The sequence below is a fragment of the Phlebotomus argentipes genome, unplaced genomic scaffold (assembly GCF_947086385.1).
Source record: "Phlebotomus argentipes unplaced genomic scaffold, Phlebotomus argentipes genome assembly contig_5, whole genome shotgun sequence".
Lineage (NCBI taxonomy): Eukaryota > Metazoa > Arthropoda > Insecta > Diptera > Psychodidae > Phlebotomus > Phlebotomus argentipes.
This window is the reverse complement of record NW_026776165.1, coordinates 7,842,083-7,862,915: the sequence shown is the minus strand read 5'-3', so window position 1 is coordinate 7,862,915 and position 20,833 is coordinate 7,842,083. Positions and strand designations below refer to the sequence as shown.

Here is a 20,833-nt window from a genome sequence, read left to right as displayed (position 1 = left end):
ACTTGTCGCATTCAACTTTAATGACTTTTAATTGAAAATCAATTTACAATTTATCTGCAGAATGACAGTAAATTCGCGTTATTTTAACTTTCAACTTTAATTATAATTTCATTGTATACTATTTAAATAAATTCAGTATAGTTTTAATCAATTGTAGAGTCATTTTGTGGTATTATTCGTTTCCATTTGTCTCTAAAACTACATAGTTGTGTTTTTATTTTTCTTCGTAGTCCTTTTTTATGAGCACAGAATCAATTATGATATTGTTGCTTTTTCACATCAGGTAAACATTATCTCGTAACGAATTCACCATTGTTATCATCTATCTATGGTATAAGTTGGCATACATTTTTACTTTCCCACCCAGAGACTCTTAAATCTGACAGATGATATGCCATTCTGTGTAAACATTGCTTCTTGTTTCAGCTCATTTCCAACGCTGAGATGCTTTAGTGAGTGGCTTTAGAGGGCAAAATGGGGGCAATTTTATGATATTACACTCCGCCTTGGAAGTGTGCTCAAGACGCAACAGAAGTAACGTGATTAATTCGCTCCACGAGAGCAAGCAAGTTTCTTCAGATGCTTTTTTACCCCCGAGAACAACACACTTGCAATATGATAGTAATTTAAGGCAAATTCTGCACAAGACACTCTGTTGAATAAAATACACACATGATGGCGAAGTGCTGCAATTTGTTTTGCACGCCCAAAAGTGTTTTTATATACATTACTCAAATGGTCTTCATCGGGAAAGGCGCGAGGAGCCAAATCAGTGATTTATACGAGCGCAATTTTGAGCCTTTGAAGCGGCCGTATTGAATGGAAATCGTTATCGGCTTTTATGAGGGAATGATTTAATTTAATGATGATCCATATGAAGTGCATATGCAAATTTGTCGTGACTGATTTCCGATGCTTGAGCGATAGAGAGAATATTATATTGAATTATAATGCGGATTTGTTGAGGGCACTCAATTAGGTGTATTCAATTATGCTATATCAGATTCGGCGAAATTGAATGTGTAATAATTTATTTTTCTCTTTATTACTTCACTTAATTATGTGATTATTTTATCGGATGAGAATTTTCGGAGAACTTTAGCGAGCTTTTGCAAATTAATTCCGTGAATATTTCCATGTGGGATTTAGTAATTGATTTTAAATGCACATTTTACATCTACAAACTCGCGGCATCGGGAGAAAGTTTCTCAGCACGAGCAAAATTCTCTTCTCTACATAAAATATGCAACACAAGTGTTCTTATCCAGAGTAAGTGTGTATATCCAATTATGTGTGAAACTCTGAGAATTCCACAAAAATTTATACACCGAATATTCCACGTAAAGTTGAGAAATACTGAAGTTCCCCCCAGAGTTCTTTCCTTTTTATCTGCAAGAATCTCGAGAGGGAAAAATATTTCTGGCTATCTCTCCATTGAGATACCTTTCAATTTCATTCAAGAGCAAGAAGGACTTTGATGACGAAATGAAAGAATCTTCAACGATTTTATCTCCTCCATTGACTTTTGATGTGGAGAATCCTTTGAATAATTTCACGAGTAAAAACAGACATTTATATTCACAGAAAAAAATGAGTAACTTTTTCTAACCTCTTGTCTATGAACACTCACAACCCAAGAAAGTGGACAGTCTTTTCCTCGAGGTCTCGAAGTTAACAACTCAACTGCGAGAAGTCAATTTTGTGGGAGAAAAGAGCCCAAGATAGCCTTTTATTGTTGGGTGAAAACGCATAAAAGGAGATGCTCTTTATCATCCCTTCTTCGCACCATCACACTTTACTGGAACGGGATTTGCACAACTTTTGAGCACTTGGTGTTTTTATGAGTAAAACATCTGCACATTTTCATTGTTTTCCATCACAAATCACCCCGAGTGTGGTGTGAGAAAAGTGCCACTTTTGTATCACAAAGGATCACATCACATTTCTCCATCTTACGCGTCAGACTTCATCGGAGCCCATCAGTATCAATTTTCCCTCAATTCAGCAACACAATGATAAAATCAATACTTAATTGTTGACGATAGACAATTATATACTTCAAACACACTCTCTCCCACTGGCAGAGCTTTTCCGCGCGTCGCGAGATGTTGATCGTACGAACGAAGCGCGTAAACTGAACGTTTCATTTGGGCGCGTTGCAAATCATTCATTGAAGTTCTTTGCGAGAGAATCGCCGAGAGAGTTCAAGTGAGAGTGAGAAATGTCGAGAGCAGGTTCAAGTTCACAGTATAGACGAAAGACAGCGGAAAAGCACGTGGTGGAAAACATCCAAGAAACTTTACCAATGACATCAACCCAAAGCTCTCCATGTGGAAAACGCTGAAAGCTCTTTGCGTAGAATGACACGTCGTTGGCTGCATCACCCGATGTGTAGATGATGTTGAGTTGAAACATTAAAAATGCAAGAGGCTGTTATTACAAAAATTTATTTTCATATTTATCTCGTGTAACATGTCTAGGTTGGTAGTTTAGTTGGATTGATTGAGAGATTCGTCTGAATTGAAGAGTGTGATAAAGCAGAGAGATCAGATGCGAAAAAGTGATTTTCTTTTTATTATGACACTTTCTCACCAGAAATTCACTTCTTTATACACAATTATTCTTATATTTTTGGTATTTAATAGAGAGGGATTTTTACGCATATTATTTCTTGTGTCTCATTTCAGTTTAAAAATAAATTGATTTGACTATTTCAAAGATATTTTTATTCTCTAATTAATTGTATTTTATTTTTTTTACTTTCCACCATTTTTATCTTTTAACTCACTATTTATCGGTAAATTTACACAAATTTCCATCTTTTTCATTCAATTACTAATTAGTGTAATCCATAGGAAATGTCTTTCTTCCACTCTTTTCTATGCAATATGTATATTATCTTTCTTTTTTTCCTAAAATCATAAGATTACTTTTACATCTCTCTCACTTTGTTCATCTTTATTGTAAAATTTTTGCTAATTTTCCACATCTTGCTAAATGAGTAGAAAACGAAACTCCTTTAAATGCCACACAATTTGGTTATTTTTCTTTCAATTGAACAAGAAGAAAATGTTTATCGCATGAATTGAAATTGTAATAATTGAGACGGAATGAGATTTTTTTCTGTCTATTTATTTACACAATAATACTTCTACAATTTATGAACTCTCCTTAAATATCCGTGCACGTGAAATTTAATACTCTCCTCCACTAATTCTCTACATCATCCCATCCACTTCCATGTGAAGCATCTAACCAGAAGTGAATGTGAAAAATTGCGGCAAACACTTAATATTCTTTTATCACTTTAATGGTGTTCTCTTGATGTGTGACGACTCTAGTGGAAAAGTCGAGCAGAAACCGTAAAATACTCTTTACGACTTCCGTAAATTAAGAGAATTTTCATCTCACTTCTACGACATTACATTTTGGCGTGAATTTTCTCTGCCTCTCATCTAACCTTTATACGACTATTGAGGAGTGTGTATCAATATTTTTGAAATATTGACAAGTGTTCAAATTGAGGAAAACATCTTTTACAGCATCTTCTATTGGTTACACGGGCGGGAAGTTAAAGTTTATTGCTCGTACTTTTCACGATAAACCACTCTAAAAGGCAAATTGCCACTTAACTATAAAACATTTCCATCTAAAATGACTGACATTTGGTGTATTTTTTAGTCTATTCTTGCGACTTCTTGGCAGTTCGAGATGGCACACAAAACAGAGAAGATGCAACTGGGCGGGGCATTCGAGTGGGCGGGGCTTCTGGAAACGTCAATTTAGAGGGAAGACCCGCGCAACCATAGACATAAACTTACTCTTATTACCCTTGTCAGTTCACTAGAATCTACAGGTGAGATAATAAAATCACTAATTTTTAGTGATTCATAACAAGTCAGACCCTTTTGCTGTGCGTCCATATTTACACAACCTTAGTACTTTCGTCGGCACATCCGGCAGAGGATGGCGAGGAAGATGGCCAGCAGGAGGCTCAGGCCCGCCGCGATGAGCAGCAGTTTGAAGTAGGGCAGGTCCTCAGGTGGGGTTCGATGGCAGATCTCGGGAGACTCGTCTGTGAGGTGCGTGAGAGTCTTCAGGTGGTCATCATAGATGCCCAGCCGAATGAGATTCTCCTCGATGTACTGCGCGATCTTCTCCAGATTCGTCAGGGTCATCGTGACGTTGGGGCAGTTCATGATGCCATTGCACACGAGATGCTTGGGAATACAGACGGATGTGTCGCCGGGACAGCGGAAATCACAGTCGCCACCCTGAAGCATTGACGTGGCCAGTGTTCCGTCGGCATTCCTGGGCAGATGGAAGAGCTCCGTCCACACCAAGCGGAAGGCATTGCGTCCCGGCGTGTTGTCGCCGATGTATTGAATGAGGACCGGCAGCGGCTCGTTCTCATTATCCAGGGCGCCCAGTTCGGCTGCCGAGAGAATTGGCAAGTCGCGCGCCAGACTCGTGTTGTCCGGACAGATGATGAAGCGCGGTTCCAGGCGTCCCGCCAAGTACACCTCGATGCGCCCCTGATCGCAGGAGCGCTCCGAGAAGCGCGCCTTGTCCAGGTGAAGCCAGAGATCCCTCTGCGAGGCCACGCGCAGCTCCCAGATGCACTTCTCGTGCTTGTGCTCGCTCGAAATGGGCAGTCCGAGGGCGTTCCGGAAGGGGAACATGAGCTCCCCGTCGGGCGATGGGCCGATGGTGATGGGGCCGCACAGAGGCCCGTGTGCGAACTCGTAGTTGGCCTGGAATAGTGGATTGGTGTTCTTGAAGTATGACGCAGTGGCGTGCTGACCCTGAACGATCATCTCGAGGTTCATCTGGTCTCCGGACGAAATTACGCGCACAGCTCGCGGGATGTTGTCACAGAAGCAGGCCAGGTGGTTCTGCTGCTTGTCCCGATCCTCCCAGATCACGAGCTTGTCCACGCGCTCCTCGTGGCATCGTGTGCATGAGTTCATGTTGTAGGGCAACTCCTGCAGGGAAGGAAATTGTTATTCAAAACACATTTCTAATTAATCTTGAATCAAAATGTGAATCGTGAGCGACATATTGATCCTTTGAATTACAAAGTCTCACCTTAAAAGACACCGCAGTGACTTCCACGACAACTCTCGCGTAGAGTCTCTTGTCCGTGACGAACTTGTACTGGCATCGCACGTCGCTTCCGGCCGTTCTCTTGTAAATCAGCGTGTTAAGCGGCGAGCGCAGCTTTCCCCTCGTGAACTTCCACGCGTAGAAGACCTCGTCGCAGAGTGTGTTGGGCACGGCGTCGCCGAACTTGGTGTTGTTGAAGAAGTCATAGTGCGCCCAGTAGTATAGCGAGCTGCCGCTGTACGAGCCCGTGTGCGACTCGAAGCGCACGTACAGCGACCGGCCCGTGCTCACGAAGTCCACCTTCTCCATAGGTCGCGAGAAGGTATCACAGAAGGTCTTGATGATGCGTGCGGGATCGGGTCGTCCGGAGTCGTAAATCGTGAGCGACTCAGCGCAGTCGCCGTCGTACTTCCTTATGGCGGCTTCGATGCGATTGATGCGGAAGCTAAAGGGACGAAAGTGAATTTAGTCATATTAAGTGACTTATTTCAATCTTCAGACCATTTTGGAGATTATATCTTACTTTTACAACCAAAAAAGTATTAAATAAAAATGAGAATAAGACTTAAAATTCGATTTTGAAACGTTTTCTGATATTTCCTTGCACATCCAAGGAATTGCACGCAGTATTCAACCAAAATATTTTTCCAAGTATTTTTCCCTTGATGATAGCCTTCGTAAATTTTCACCTGACAGACGACTCTACTTTGCTGATTAAATTTAATTTCTAACGACATATCAAAGTTTCCAGGACCTTTTATACATTACACTCGGCAATTTGTCTGCTCCATTGAATTCTAGTCATATTTCATTACGAAATTCCCACCACAGAGACACTACAGTGGGGTTTTTTTTGTCCCACCCACTCCAGCTCAACCAACATAGGAGAGAAATATCGCTTTTCATTTGTACTGCGAGTTCCATTCTCCTGGTGAAACTTTTAGTGCGCTCCTGAGAGCTTTCCTTTGACAAAAAGCAGTTCAATGGGTGGGAAAAAGGATCTTATGAATGCGGGGGGGGGGGGAAAGTGATGAAAAATTTTATGAGATTACTCGTGGAGCACATTTCAATGTTTCAATGATACTCAAACAGTGGAAGTGGAGAAGAATTCCACCGAGAAGTTTTTCTACCGAAAAAAAGCACCGTATCCTCGGAGCGGGAGAGAAGATGATGGAAAAGTCCGGGATAATCCGTCATTGATTTCATCTTCCTTTCACCCATTTCGTCCCTCCTTCAGCAAGAGAATAAATCCACAATTTCCACCCCGGGGAACCTTTTATTAACGTATAAGAAATCATAAAAATTTGATGACTCTCCAAATGCAATCAATACCAGACAACTCTAGGGTAAGTGTTAAGTCACCTGGGAAAGTAGAGGCGAACGACTTCGCCCTCGTTGCCCTGGATGTGGTAGTTGCAGCTCGTGTTGGGCGGGTACCAGTGCGCCACGCTCAGAAAGATGCCCTCCGAGGCGCTCGTGGCGCGCAGGGCGTCAGAGCTCAGCAGCCAGTCGCAGGCGCCGCTCTTCACGCCCGCCGTCTCCACGTGACCCGGCCAATTGCCCACGTTGAAGTGGAAGCCCGTGTTGAGCAGCGGACCCGCCGGAGACGTCACAAATTCCACATACATGTGCTGAGAAGTGCCTGCAAAATACACCATTTGCAGGCGGTGCACAGATGAGTATTAATAAAATATGTATAAGCTTAGCGAATATCAATTTCCTCATCGTTTCTATCAATATTGCCTAATCGCGGTTAATCCTGCTGAGTGTGATGAACTTAATTCCAAATTTTTACTTTCTTATAAGTGAAAATACACGTGAAATAACGATCAAAAATTCGTTTTAATACGAAATCAATGGAGTAATTTCAATACTTTTATATTTAATTTCTAACCTCTTTAATTAATTTTAAAGATTTCCAATATTTTAGTATAAAATGCCAACCCATTTTATACTCGTGCATCATTTGGTTTGAGAAGGTCGTGAAATTCAGTTAGGGTTAAACCAATTACAATGCGGGTAATTTTCGAGCACATCGAAATGTTTCAGAACGTCTAGTAGCCCAGATACAATACTTCATAAAATTCTACACCACCAAACACGATTTGCTGGTTAAGAACTCAGGAATCATATTTGAAATTCAATCGGAAATTTAATAATTGCACTAATTGGAATGCCTCTCATTCAATTACATCATTATTCTGTGAAACTGAGTTTGGAACTAATCTAGAGGAAATTGTCAATTTGTCAACTCACCAATGATGCTGAAGGGAAACTTGCCCATGCCACAGAATCGTCCAATGAGCGATGCATGCTCGTCACGTCCGTCATAGACGGCCAGCCAGTCGTACGGACAGTGCTCGACTCCGGATCCGATTTCGCGCATAGGACAGGTCATGATGTTCTCGCACCTGCAGATTATGGGGGAAATGAGAGGGATTGCGGCCAGGATTAATTCATCAGGCATCGTTTTTCATTTGCCACCACCGAAAACACACCACTGAATGTCAGATGGTCGCATAGAAGGGTAAACAGCACATGTGGGTAAATATTGATCTCTCTTGTGTGGTTTCACGGCATAAACTTTTGATATGTATCCCATTTGGGGATGGGGCGGTTGATGCCATCCAACTCGGTCGCTTTTGAGGCCATGGATATTGCATAACTGGCGGAGTAAACCGATCACAGGGCATTGGTTTCGACTGTTGTGCAATTTCCGCCTCATTATGGCAATGAATGGCATCAATTCCAGCTCGAAGGTGTGTACAACTTCACTGCGAGGATTCTTCTGAACAACACACAGAGAATTTTAATTTAATCCGCAATCTAATTGAAATTCCTAATGTTTTCTCTTTTGCGTCCTGGTAATAAATTCACATCTCAGAATTTCTCGTTTGCATTCCGCAGATATTTTCCCTATGATAATGTATATTCAGAAAATTACGCCAAGTACGAAAAATCTAAACATATTTCCAGCAGAGAAATGGGTTTTTCTTCTGGATGCGACAGATCTGCTAAATAAATTTCATCACAAGGGGACACTTTCGCAAAATATTTATTCACATTGTTTGCACTGCAGAGTTACTTTCGCCCCCCCCCCCCACTCCGGCCGGAAGCTTTGCGCGCGCTGTTTTACCAAATATTATGACGAAAGCACCATTTTCTTCACTCGCACATTTTTCAAACGCAACACGTTGAGCATATTTGGGCAAAGTTGGTTTGTATATTGAGTTTTGGGTCTCACAAGGGTTGAATTTATAGTGGTTGAGAGACTCTTGCGACGGCGAAACTAATATTTTTCACTCACGGCGAAAGGAAAGCCAGGGATATTCTACAAAATGTGTGATACAGTTGGTAATTTCACATTATAATCCGCACCCTTTTCCCATATATAACAACATTTTCCGAATATCTCACCCACAAAAATGTCATGCCGACAATCCAGTGAAGCCCTTCACCTCGTAACTTTTCCACCTGGATAGATACATTTGAGTGGGTGGATGCAAATGTGGGTGGATTACAATTTATCTGCTCGACACCGCAAACACTTTTTTCCCCGCACCACAAGAATGTCGAGCCATGAACACTCCCTGACATGCTACCCAAATATCTGAAAACTCTATCTCAAACTCAAGGGGATTTCCCACGAAGCTCTCATGTAACATCAATATTTTCAGATTGAATATCTTGTCCTTTCGCCCCCGCAAATTCCATCTCATCTAGTCACCCCTTTGACGTCAATTTGCCGAATAACATCGCAATTAGCTTCATTATCAGGAATGCTCATTATAGCAGATATCTGCAGTCAAATATTATAGTGCTGAATGAAAATTAGCGACAAATATTTGATTTCTGGATTTTATTAACAATTTAGTTGTGCATTAAAATTTATGTTGAAAATAGGTTATTGTCAGCAATAGCTGTATAAATGTTATTGTATCCGGACTGGACGTCATATAATTTGAGTGCAATTTGTTATTTAATCAAAAAACAAATAAATTATTTGCAGTGTTGCCAAACTAATTGTGCTCAATTTAAGTATATCTTCACCATTTAATAACAATAACATAAATTCTTGTCTAATTTATGAGATCTTCCAAAACCTTCAGTACTTATTTGGCAAAAATGTAAATCATTGCGAAATCAAATTGAAATTCACGTCAATTTGTACGAAAAATATTCCTTCATAACAAGTAAATCTTCACTTCCATCCAAAGCGAGAATTTTAATGCATTTCACCTGAATTCAATGCTCTTAGAGGGAATCTTCTTGTGGCATTATGGAAGCATTACGGACGCAAACAAGTCCATTCAGGCGGATTATTCACCAAAAGACGAGACATTTGGGTGGAAATGAAGTGTCATCGGGGAATTGGACGAGAACATTAGATTGCAGTGCAATAGAACAGAATTGAGTATGAGAGTTCAGATCATTTAATTAAATTGCAAACACTTGCCTTTATTAAAACGCCCGCCCACACCCCTTTGCACAGTCATCCAAAAGTGTCCTTTAGCGTGAGAGTGTTTCTCGAAAAACAACCCCAACGAAAGATGGCTAAAGACGACGCATTGAAGGCAAATGGAGTCTTTTATTTCACATTTTCCACCAGACACAGCTTTCTCCAGAGTCTGTGGGTGGGAAAATTCAGTGGGGAGTGTTTTTTCACGCCCAACCACCGCATGTGTAAGTACACATTTTCATGTGGTTTGCTCTCTGCAACAGTAGCAGCACAATAAGCAATTGGATGGGGTGGAAAAGCTTTTAAATCGATCGATGTTTTGTGAGTGAAATGAATGGAAAATAGAATTTCCCGGATGAATTCCCACTCTTCGTGCCGCCACAAGGAGTGAAGAATGAGGGAGAAAATGTGTGTCACATATTTATGACGCGGGGATAATGAAGTTAAGCATCTGCAGCCTTGGAAGGATTGCTGGCGACCACGTGACTCGCTCTATGGGTGGTTTGTGTAGGGAAAAGCGCATTTACCTCTGTCCATCAACGGCAAAGTGCTCGTTCTGCAAGTAGAGCTTGATAAATGGTTGCCTCGTGTGGAGCCGGTAGCGACATTTCAGGGCTCTCGGGTACAGGCCAGGATATGCGGGCGACTGGACGTAGCATGTCTGCAGACGACAGTCCCGAAACTCGCGTTCGCAGTACGCCCTGTCGAAAGGGAGGATGATGGTTAAAATGGGGCTGCTGCAATGGGGAGAGAATGCATATGACCAAAATCTGTACACCTTTTTCGGCTGTTTCGACTTCTTGCCCTATTTTTCACACTGATTCTTTTCAATTCGACATAAAATCTATATCTAGACTCTTTACAATTTTGATTTCTTGCTGTCCAAACTTAAAAAATGCTATTTTAGAAAATAATTTAAGAGAATTGTGATGTTGAATTAATCAAAAACCATTGATAGCAAATAAATTTTCCAGTTGTTTCTTGACTTTGTCAGCTTGAAATCTGTTTATTTAGGAAGTCTTTAATTTTGAATAACAGGCAAGATGACAGGGCGGGAAAGGTTTCAAAATATTATTTTTGAAATTATGTTTAAAGTTCGCTCAAATTTACTGCTAAGAATTCCAACGTTATTTCAGCTTATGCACTTATTTATCATCATTTATGATTTGCCGTCAAAATGCACCACTCGCTAAATTGCATTGCGCGGGAAAAATTGGTGCGGACATGAAAGGAAAAGACGGCAGAAAATGGATAACACAGGTTGGGGGAAAAGATGCGTTCTGGCGTGAGCATCATTTCAATTTATCACACAATACACAATGGCGATGGTATTTATGATAAACAAGCCATCAGTTCAGCCCACACTTGAGGAAATACCCCAGAGCTGGAAACTTACCCCTGCACCACTTCACCCCGTCGATTTGGGTACAGTTCTGGATGCTGGCCATAGCGCAGATACACTTCCATTTGTTGTTCGGCTCTCGACTCGAATGAGAAATACGTCTGCGGAAGATTTACAACATTGGAACAGTGGCATATGATGGTAAAAATAAACTATGTAGTTGCTTTAAGCCCGCAAAAACATCAGAGAACTCGACTTGCCCCCATTATTAAACCATAGTAAAACATTTCCTATGATGATTTATAAATTAAAGTCTAAGCATTTTTCAGCAATTGAATCGAGTCTCCTGAAAACCTGAAAAATCTTCCTACGCCACTGCATTATTCATACTGATAGTAAATTTCTCAATATTGCTTCATCTCAATCGATGTGGTTGTATCTTGTTTGCAATCTTCCGCATGCGAGAGGCTTTTTATCGGTAAAAAGGGAAGAATGGGAGTATTTTCTCATACACTTTTTCTCGTCTCTTTGCAATCCATTGGCAAATTTCCCGATGACTTCTCTGTCTCTGCGACTCGTCATCGTCTGACTATGACTCGAAATGCAGCCTCGAGGCAAAAAGTATTGTTATTTGCAATTCCTTGCCACTCCGAGACAGATATTTTCATGCTAAGTTATCAGAGAATTTCTCATCTGTGACTTCTTTTGCAATATTTTCTCTCGCTACAGCTTTTTCCAGACCAACAATAGCGTATGTAATCTTTCAAATGTCTCATCATCGTCATGATTTTCAATTGGGACAGACAATAAGTACTCTCGCACATTCTCTATGGTTTGACAAATATTTTAAAATTCAATTACATGCACCACAAAAACGAATCAGCGATAGAGAGATTAAAATTTTGCGTGAGATTAGTCTGAACAAATTACCAAGACGAATTCTGCACCCAACCCTTCGTCGCATGCAAAATCTGTGGGGATTTGTCGTGTCTCGAGCGTCAAATTTTCATCTCTGGGATTACATCTTATCCACACTTTATTTGATAATGTTGGGACTTATTGTTACTTTAATACCAGACCAAATTTTTGCACATAACAACTCCCAAATACGCTTAATATGCGTGATAATTGCGAAACTTTCCCGCAAGAGAAGAGTTTTTGAAGTTATAGTTTGCATTTTAAATGTGATGATGAAAATTTCACTATGCAAATTCGAGGTGGAACCCCATTAATGCTACTAATACCTCAAATTAGTGCTTGAAAAGGTGTTAAATCGCATGGAAGTTGCAATTAGGCTCTAATGACTGAACCATTTGTATGTTTTTATCGCTGATTCAATTCTTTACATCCACATTTAGTGATAAAGTGGCAATTTAATGAAATTGTCACAGAACTACAAATCTCTGAAACCACGCCTCCCCAATTTCCCCGCCCATTTCCAAATAAAGATTGAAGTTTCTTACAGTTTGAATGGGAGCAAATCAGTCAATAAACTTGTTTGTATTCAACGCTGAATATCCAAACGAAATGGAATGGATTGAATGTCTTCCGTAGCTTTTTATCAAAGTCATGGAGTTAATAAACAGTATCTAATTAGTGACAAACACTATAATGTGCATTTTCTTCCAATGATGCGCTCACTAATGACGCTGTGATTTCATCTCCGGCAACAGAAGCAGCGCAGCGAGACACAAATTTCTATTAACCTCATCAATTGTTCATTGTATTGTGGAAAACTCACGCCACGCTGGGTTAATAATCTGGGGTGTGATTGAATTTTCCCTCTCGGTGGATTTATTAATTAAAAAGCTTGGTCGAAATTGGTCGATTTACATGGTTGGCATTTTTGGTGAAGTTATTGTCATTTTAATTGGACCCAAACACGACATGGCAATTTGCATAAATTAGTGCAAAATTTATCTACCGTCCTTGGCGCAAACCAATGAAATTTGCCACAAGAACATTCCGCGATGCTCGGCGAATTTGCGGAGAGGGAGAGCATTGAGGCAATATTTTGCTAATTTCCGCCCTCTCCCTCTCTCTCTCTCTCTCACCCGGAAAAGGGAAGAAGACTCACCTGATCCGTGAAATTGTCAGTGTGAAAGAGAATTTTAACGTAGCTCGTCTCACTAATGAACGTCTGCGGTTGTTCAGCCTCACCACAAAACATGCCTGGTTCACGACGATTGGAGACATCAGTCTTGGCATTACCATCCACAATCTGCAAAACAAATACACCCATTTTATATCTCGTCAGACAAGCCATAATGTGTTTGCAGAAATTAAGCTAATACAAGAAGGCCTCTCGTGGTTCCAATTCCACATCCTTTCAGCCCGCACAAACCGAGCTTTTTCATTTCACCAAATGAACTTCCTGCCTTATTTGCCGTGCCCACAGATTTAACAAGAGTGACTTGGACAAAAATCCATTTCACTGGCCAAGTAAACACGAGTGATTTTAATTGAAGTGAACGAAAGCTGCAACATTTTGAATCATTACAATATTCCAATTGTGTGATTGAGACGTTCCCTAAAGACAGTAATTTCTGCGGAAAATATCACAAAAGTAATGTTTAAATAAAGAGTTGAATTTGTTCAGGCAATTTACCAAATAAAATCTGACTTTTTGATCAGCATTGAATTCAATACTATCAGAAATAATAACAAAATTGAAAATATTTGTGCTTTTTTCATGGAAATTCATTCAATTCTGATTGACTATTCTCAATTTTCAATTCATCAATTGGGCAAAATGTTCATTCTGAAACAAACAAATAAAATAAACCCTTCAAATTAACGTTTATTTGTCAATCACCTATCAGACCTAGAGCTTCACTCTAGGTCTCTGAAATTCTTCAGAAATCACAGTAATGAAAACTTTCTGGCACGTAGTCAATTATCAATATTCCGAGAGAGTTGCTAAGTAACAATTCGTCACTTATAAAGTCATTCGTATGTGAGTAAATGATGGCAAAACTTGCCCTCTTCTACTCTGGATATTGAATAACTTGTGCACTTTCTGCTTGAGTCATTCACAAAGCAGAACTTAGAAGAAATCACAGGGCAAGGAAATCGTGCACTTGATGGTTATCTTTGTTTTTCAATTTGCATGGTTTGTCTGTTTGCTCAACTGTGGCACAAAGTCACTCCTCAGCATAATGATACACTTCTTTTGGAGCACTTGTGGGGGTGGATGTAAAAAATGGCAAAGTGTGTCAGTGGCAGAATTCAAATGGCAAAAGAGAATATTTTTCCGCCTGTCGAATTCACCTTCGTCGCCCATGTTTACCCATCTTCACCCATAGAATTTTCAATTACTGCGAATCAATGGCCGAGCGGGTGTGAGGCCGATGGGAAGAAGACATTTCTGTACACACGCTCTTGGCGGCTCTCGGTGGTCTTTTGGCCCAAAAGAGGAGACAGAGAGCGAGTGGCACATTTTATTGCAATGAGAACCATTTCGATTTTATTGGCCAGAGCAATTCTTGGCACGTTCTAGCACTTCCCCGTATCGAGTCTCCCTCGGTGCCAATTCCCTGGCCTGGATTGCATGGCAGCGCCGAAACTGGGCCACTCTCCACTGCTTCCCGGTGTATTCCGTGAGTGCTGATTTCAAATTGCAAAATTACACACAATAATTGGGTCAGACGGAAATCTCTCACGTGAAATTATCCAGCATGGACACTTTGTCAGTTCGCTGTCAGATCAAAGACACAGTTAAGTGCTTAAACATTTTCACATCTTTGCTCGTATGAACGCAATTAATGCTGGTTTGAGCTGCCAAATGAGGTAAATTAGCAGATTGAAGAGATTCAGATAATTTGATTGCAAAACAAGTGAAGCACTTTCAGTGCATTTGCCGAATTAAATGTAAATTCTGTGTAACAAACTCTATATAAGAGGAAAAGAAGCACAGAATTTCAAGCATTTCCAAAAACTTCCACTCACTTGTCGGTGAAGTATTTTAAATGAACTTTTCCTCGATTCTTTCAGAAGTGGGAGGAATTTCTCGTTGCCAAGTGCAAAGAAAACTCTCTAGGACACATAATTCAAATGACACGGCGTAACAATAAAATCTCCACGAAGAACAAAGTGCTGCGCGATAGGGACAAAAGGGGTGGGAACAGGAAGAGGAGAGGATTTATTTCGAAACTAGACAATATTCCGGAACCGAAAAGTTTCATTTCGCTCTCACTCCCATTCCGCGCTTTTTCTTGCTTTCGCTCAGGGCGCATTTGATAGCGCTTGGGAAGCTTTTAAGCTTTCCACGTGCACCACAAGGAAATACATTCGCTAAATCAACTACTTTGATATTTTCCATTGAAATATGAATAGAGAATGTATTTACACAAAAAATATAGAGAATGTAATAACGCTGTCGCCATTGGGAAGTGGATTCAAAATGCTCAGAGTACTTTCGCTCAGTTCAGTGGTTTTGAAATGCAAACGCCAGAGAACTCCATCAGAAGAGGCGCTGAAAGGGGGAAAGTGGGCTTCAGCGTGAGGAAAGTGTGATAATTATGACTTTCACCTTTCACGGCAGGAGCAAAAGGAAGAAGCGGATGTAATTTAATACAGAAAGGTGTGCTGTTAAAATGCGTCAGCACAAAATACATCGCACGGTAAAATGTGAAGATTCACTTCTGGAGCCATTCACACGAATATCCATTTCATTCACACGCCGCACGAAGAGCTTTGGGGGGTGAAATGAGATAACGCTCTCGCCATGTATGATTTCCAATGGGTGAAAATGTGCTGGATAGATTAAATGTTGTATTTTCTGTCGGCATGACTTTGAAGTCTCGTACAGTCAGTTGAAATTTTTTGCTGGAATTCAATTAAAAATTAATTGAATGACGTCTACTTGTGGTCATGAAATATTTTTGCCAGCAATTCGGCTTTGCGGAGCTCTGAAAATTCCCCCCAATATTCAGTGACCCAAATTCAAAGCCCAGAGATTTAGGGTGGAAAAATATTTATCTCTCAATCCACCATCAATTGGTTGACGTGGGATGAGAGAGAGCAAGAGGTGGGCTGTGAGGAAAGAGCAGAAATCACATCAGTCGCGGAAGAGAGATAATGGAAAAAATGACATTGCTATTTTAGCCGGTGAAAAATCAATTTGTACACCCACGAGATGAATTTCCCATTGACATTTCCATCAGATGCTTATTTCAATTTCATTTATTTATATCTGCAGAGATTGCAAATTTGTTTATTCTCTTTCAGGTCTTTTTTTCCAACATGCCCTGCAATTGAATTATCTCACATTCCTTTCACTATCATTCCACGATAAAAATGCGCTGTGTGGAGAGTAATTTAAATTTAGATTTTCCACTGCAAAATTACAGCAATTTTTTTTCATACTTGTGCCATTTCGCAGAAAAATGTCTTTATTGTTGATTTTAGAATATTCCTGTACACATATTTGCATACGGAAGGCAAATGTGGATGCAACATTGAGTATTTATGAGGCAAATTTTCAGTTGAATTTCACACAATATTGCAGCCAAGATGATGAGCAAATGCTTTTTCAACCTCGAGGTTGTTTAGCTTAGCAAAATATACAACACATGAAAATGCAACATTCACCGTCAGTCTCTCAAAAGCCTTTAACATAGAAAACAATTTTAAAATCAATTAAACTTTCATTGGAGTCGCCATGCAGAAAAGCAATATACACATTTTCACCGGAATTATATTTACATATATGAAATATATAATTTTGCTAAATTATAATTGAAAAATAAACTGCATGGTAAGTGACCGCGTAATATGCTTGAAAGTTAGAAAGGCAGCCAAACAGGAATGCTCAAGGCAATGGGCGGGGCATTTGAGTGGGCGGAGCTTATTTTGGTGCTTAAATAAATATTTCTAGTGCAGTCTCCTAAATTTTGTATGTAGGAAACGAGAAAAAAAACTCATTATAAAACGCGAAAAGCAATATGTATTATCATAAATAAATAATACCCTCCATCAGAATATACACGAGTCCGTCAGATGCCCCTACAAATCCAAATGTTCATTAAGTTGTATTGCACAAATTGACAACATTCATCACACAGATGTACATGTATTGTATGAATCAGAGACACATAATTATTTATGTAGCATCTCATTTTATATTCATTCTCTACCCTCAGATTCTCCATTCTCAGTGTGGCATTCACTTGGTCTTCGAGCAAAACGACCCTCGTGATTTTCAATTAACCCATTTTCCATTTTCAACCCCAAACCACTTTCACGTCACTGCGGGAATGGTGAGGAAAAAAGTCTGAGGCCTCCACGAAGTGTCTCAATAATGAATTGAATGGAAATGAATCATATCGAGTCGAGAGGAAATTCAATTGAATGACTCTGCCAATTTCTTTTCTCACGATAGGCGCACAATTTCTTTGAAGTTCGCGAGAAAACTGTTCCTGATGCTGTGTGGAATGCATGTTTAAATTGACAAAGTAAATTTATTTAAGCACTTTGTGCAATTTGGCGAATTCATTCCTTTGGCAATTCATCAAAACAGCCCGAGGCCGCACTTTGCGCTAGGGAAGTGTGACCAGGTGTCCGTGGGTGTGGGAAAGCCGCAGAAGTTGTACAGCTTTTGTACAGTGTCAAGTGAGTGTGAGATATTCCCAGAGAAAAGCTCTGACACTGTAATTCTCAATGCTTTGTTCTCTCTCTCTCTCCCCCAAACCAAAAGTGTGACTGGGCAGAGTGTGTGTGTGTATGGAAAAGTTTGAACTCTATTTGGATGGTGCGCGCGTTAAAATGGTCCCCAAAAAGCACATTGCACGCCCGAAAGCCTCGATCCACCCACTGAAAAGCGTCGCTGCGAAGTGAATTTAATATTTAAGCAATGCATTATTCAAAATTGTATATTGTGTCCATTCTGTATTCAACAGTATATCGCGCTTTTCGACGGGGTGGCGAAAAGTATGTGGGTGGAATTCGCATTCACATTGCGTGGGTTGGGACTGTATTTTCGGGCTCCGAGTGGGACACACTGGAAACTTTTCTCTCCAGAGAGGAGAGACACAGTCTGCGGAGGAGAAGTGCGATGGCAGAAAGATGGTTCATTTGTGTGCCCTTATATTCTTCATTCACATATTGATTTTCACTCTCTGCCACCCACTTTTTAGAGACCCATTTCCCAATTTCGCCCCCGTGAATTTCCACAGCATCACACTCGAGCAGGGAATTTGCACGAATAATTCAGTACATGGGGTATGCAAAAAATGCTTAAGAGGCGAGATTTGCAAGTGCAAAAGCATTTCGTGTGGAGCACTTGTGACATTACATAATCACCTCACCACTCTGAGCATATCTCGTGTCGGTTCTCCTTTAATTCTAGATGGAAATGTAAGTAAGGGGAGGATAAATTTCGCAATCAGATTCAAATGACAGCAATTTTGTAAGCAATTTTAATATTACGCAGAAACATAAGTTGAGGCATTTAGGGTGAAACTGGAGAAAATTGTCTAATTTTATTATCTCACGTTTTTCCAATGTGCTCAAACTTTTGCATTTGTAGCAAAACTCATGAAAAGTTGTTTCAATTTGAAACATCTTGAGCATTATCATTACACTGTAGCATATCTCTGGTCGATTGAGAGGTCAGAATGAACCCCAAAGGAAGTTAGTAAATTACATAAAAAGCTGCACTATTGAGGATGCTCGGTGAAGAGGAGGATAATTAAGTTATTCAACTATGTGGGAGGTTTATAGAATGACAAATAAAATGTGCGGAGAGGCCCGAAGATTTCATCACACACTCCATTTCCTGGGTTGTAATTGAATAAAACTACCCAAAGGATCCTGATGACTCTTTTAATAGGTCAGTCCATTTTCCAACCACTTTCCACCCCCATTCATCCACCTTGTTGTGTACAATTTCACCACACAATAACTCAACTTAAATTCCTCATAGAGACACGCTTGGGCGCTTGTGCATCTCCCAACTTCGCGCCGTTCTTGCCAGGAGCTTTTGTCCCGGCCAGAGTGGGTGGGCGAAAGCTCCAGTGGCGTGTGTAAATATAGCCAAAGTGAACTTGCAAATGTTGTCATGAAGTTTACACTGCGGGGTAGTTCTCGAGTGTTGCGGGGCGCTTATTTTGAATACAACAGCGAAATCCTTTCTCACAGAGACGCCTTGGCAGACACTCTTTCACCTCAAGTATTTCATATAATTTAGACGCGGACCTATAGGGTGAAATTGTCCACCCCCCGCTCTCACCTTCGCCCCCTAATGTTTATTCAGCCTCCCTGTCGACTCAACTGTGTGAAAATTGACACACACACACACGCTTCACGAATTTTAAGTGCCATCCAGCACTACATGCGATTATTGCCTCAAAGGCACGAAAGATGGGTGTTCTATATATAAAGATTTACACTACCAACACTATATTGCACACTCATGGGGAAAATTTCACATTTCCCATTTTTGGCTTCTGTCACATCGAATTATCCTCTGGCATCCCTTTAATTTTCACACCATGCGTAATACAGCATAACAGGATATTGCGACTTTAAGGGCTTTCATCGAACATGGATGCTATGATGATATTGCTGAAGAGGAAGCGAAGGATTACAAAAGTGAATTCACTTCACGTTTCCGAGAAAATTCTACTTTTTTCTGCGACAATGAATACGGACCGACAATTGGAATTATCCTTGTAGTCCGGCTTTTGATATATAGAATGTTGGAGATAGTTAAATTATTAGCCAAATGCAACTTTGCAGACACATCTTATTAAATAAGAAGTAAAAAGATGAAAAACTTCAAATTTTGATACTTAAACTTATCATTTTGTCGTGTAAAATTTACTAATTAGTCTCAATCTTTTATTTCTATTGGGAAATGTTATACAATGAACTGAAGAACAAAGAAAAATGTTCGACCCACTAGAGATTAATTTCCAAATAAAGGATTTGCATTGTTGTGAAATTTCTTTTTGTTTAGACCTGAGAATAATTATATAAGCCGATTATAGTGATGCTCAATCATCGCATGAAATGTACCTAATTGGCAAACATATTCAGCGAACTATTGAGTGAGTGCAGCATCAAACCCTGGAGCTTATCATGAAATTCCCATACCAAACATGACCACCGAACACTAAAGAAGTTTCGTGAATAGTATTCCAGGAATATTCTAGTGTAAGTGCTCAGCATTATGTTGTATGTATATCGCGTGGTCGAAAGCCGCTTACGTACAAAATGTGGTTCGAAAAGCAGAGAAAAGTGCTTCGGATTGACATACATAGAGATTCAGGGATGAATTTAGGTCAGACTGAAGATTTTCCTTGATTTTTTTCCCACCATCACGTGATGCAGACAGACAATTATTTTGCAGAGCTGTCGAATATTTAATTGAGAGCTCAAATTCAATCTAAACGTGTTCTGGAGCGGTCAAAGAGAGCACATTTTTATCGAAACACACACGAGTTAGCTCTCCTGGCAAGTGTGACTCAATGGATTTTCCTCCTTGGCGAACTAAATGGATTTAGAATTTATTGCATGTGATTTTTCACCCGCACTTTCGTGTCCGGCAGTCACATTTTACCAAATTGATACACTCTCGGTGCTGTATGTGAGGGAATACAATATTTCTTATGTCCACATTCTCGATGGGCGAGACTCTCCCGTCAGCCGCTCAATTTTCACACAAAATCGATTGGAAAGTTGTGCGATTTGTACAAGTGAAAAGTTGAAAACGATTTTCATCCCATGTGCCATAGAAAAATTGACCTCCCCACATTTGCACTGAATATGTACTTATGGCGCAGAAAACTTCCGCCAATTGCTGTGGAAATGAAAATGCTCACAACACACTTCCGTACGAGTGGTCTTGAAGGTATTAAATTTATCCTTACGCTTCATCCACTCTGGGAAACCTAGGTGCACAACCCTGTGCCATGTCACATTGC

General features: G+C 40.2%; 1 protein-coding gene across 1 annotated transcript in view; it reads right to left on the bottom strand.

Moving 5' to 3' along the window:
- Positions 1 to 2,435: 2,435 nt before the first annotated feature.
- The window catches only part of LOC132265607 (uncharacterized), a 55,474-nt gene continuing 37,076 nt past the window's right edge, over positions 2,436 to 20,833 (bottom strand). The window contains exons 3-9 of the mRNA XM_059766340.1: positions 12,985 to 13,128; positions 10,962 to 11,068; positions 10,093 to 10,266; positions 7,363 to 7,517; positions 6,469 to 6,748; positions 5,089 to 5,551; positions 2,436 to 4,985 (exon numbers count right to left, since the gene is read on the bottom strand). Coding sequence (XP_059622323.1) covers positions 3,936 to 4,985; positions 5,089 to 5,551; positions 6,469 to 6,748; positions 7,363 to 7,517; positions 10,093 to 10,266; positions 10,962 to 11,068; positions 12,985 to 13,128 — 2,373 coding nt within the window. The 3' untranslated portion in view covers positions 2,436 to 3,935. The remainder of the gene's footprint in view (positions 4,986 to 5,088; positions 5,552 to 6,468; positions 6,749 to 7,362; positions 7,518 to 10,092; positions 10,267 to 10,961; positions 11,069 to 12,984; positions 13,129 to 20,833) is intronic.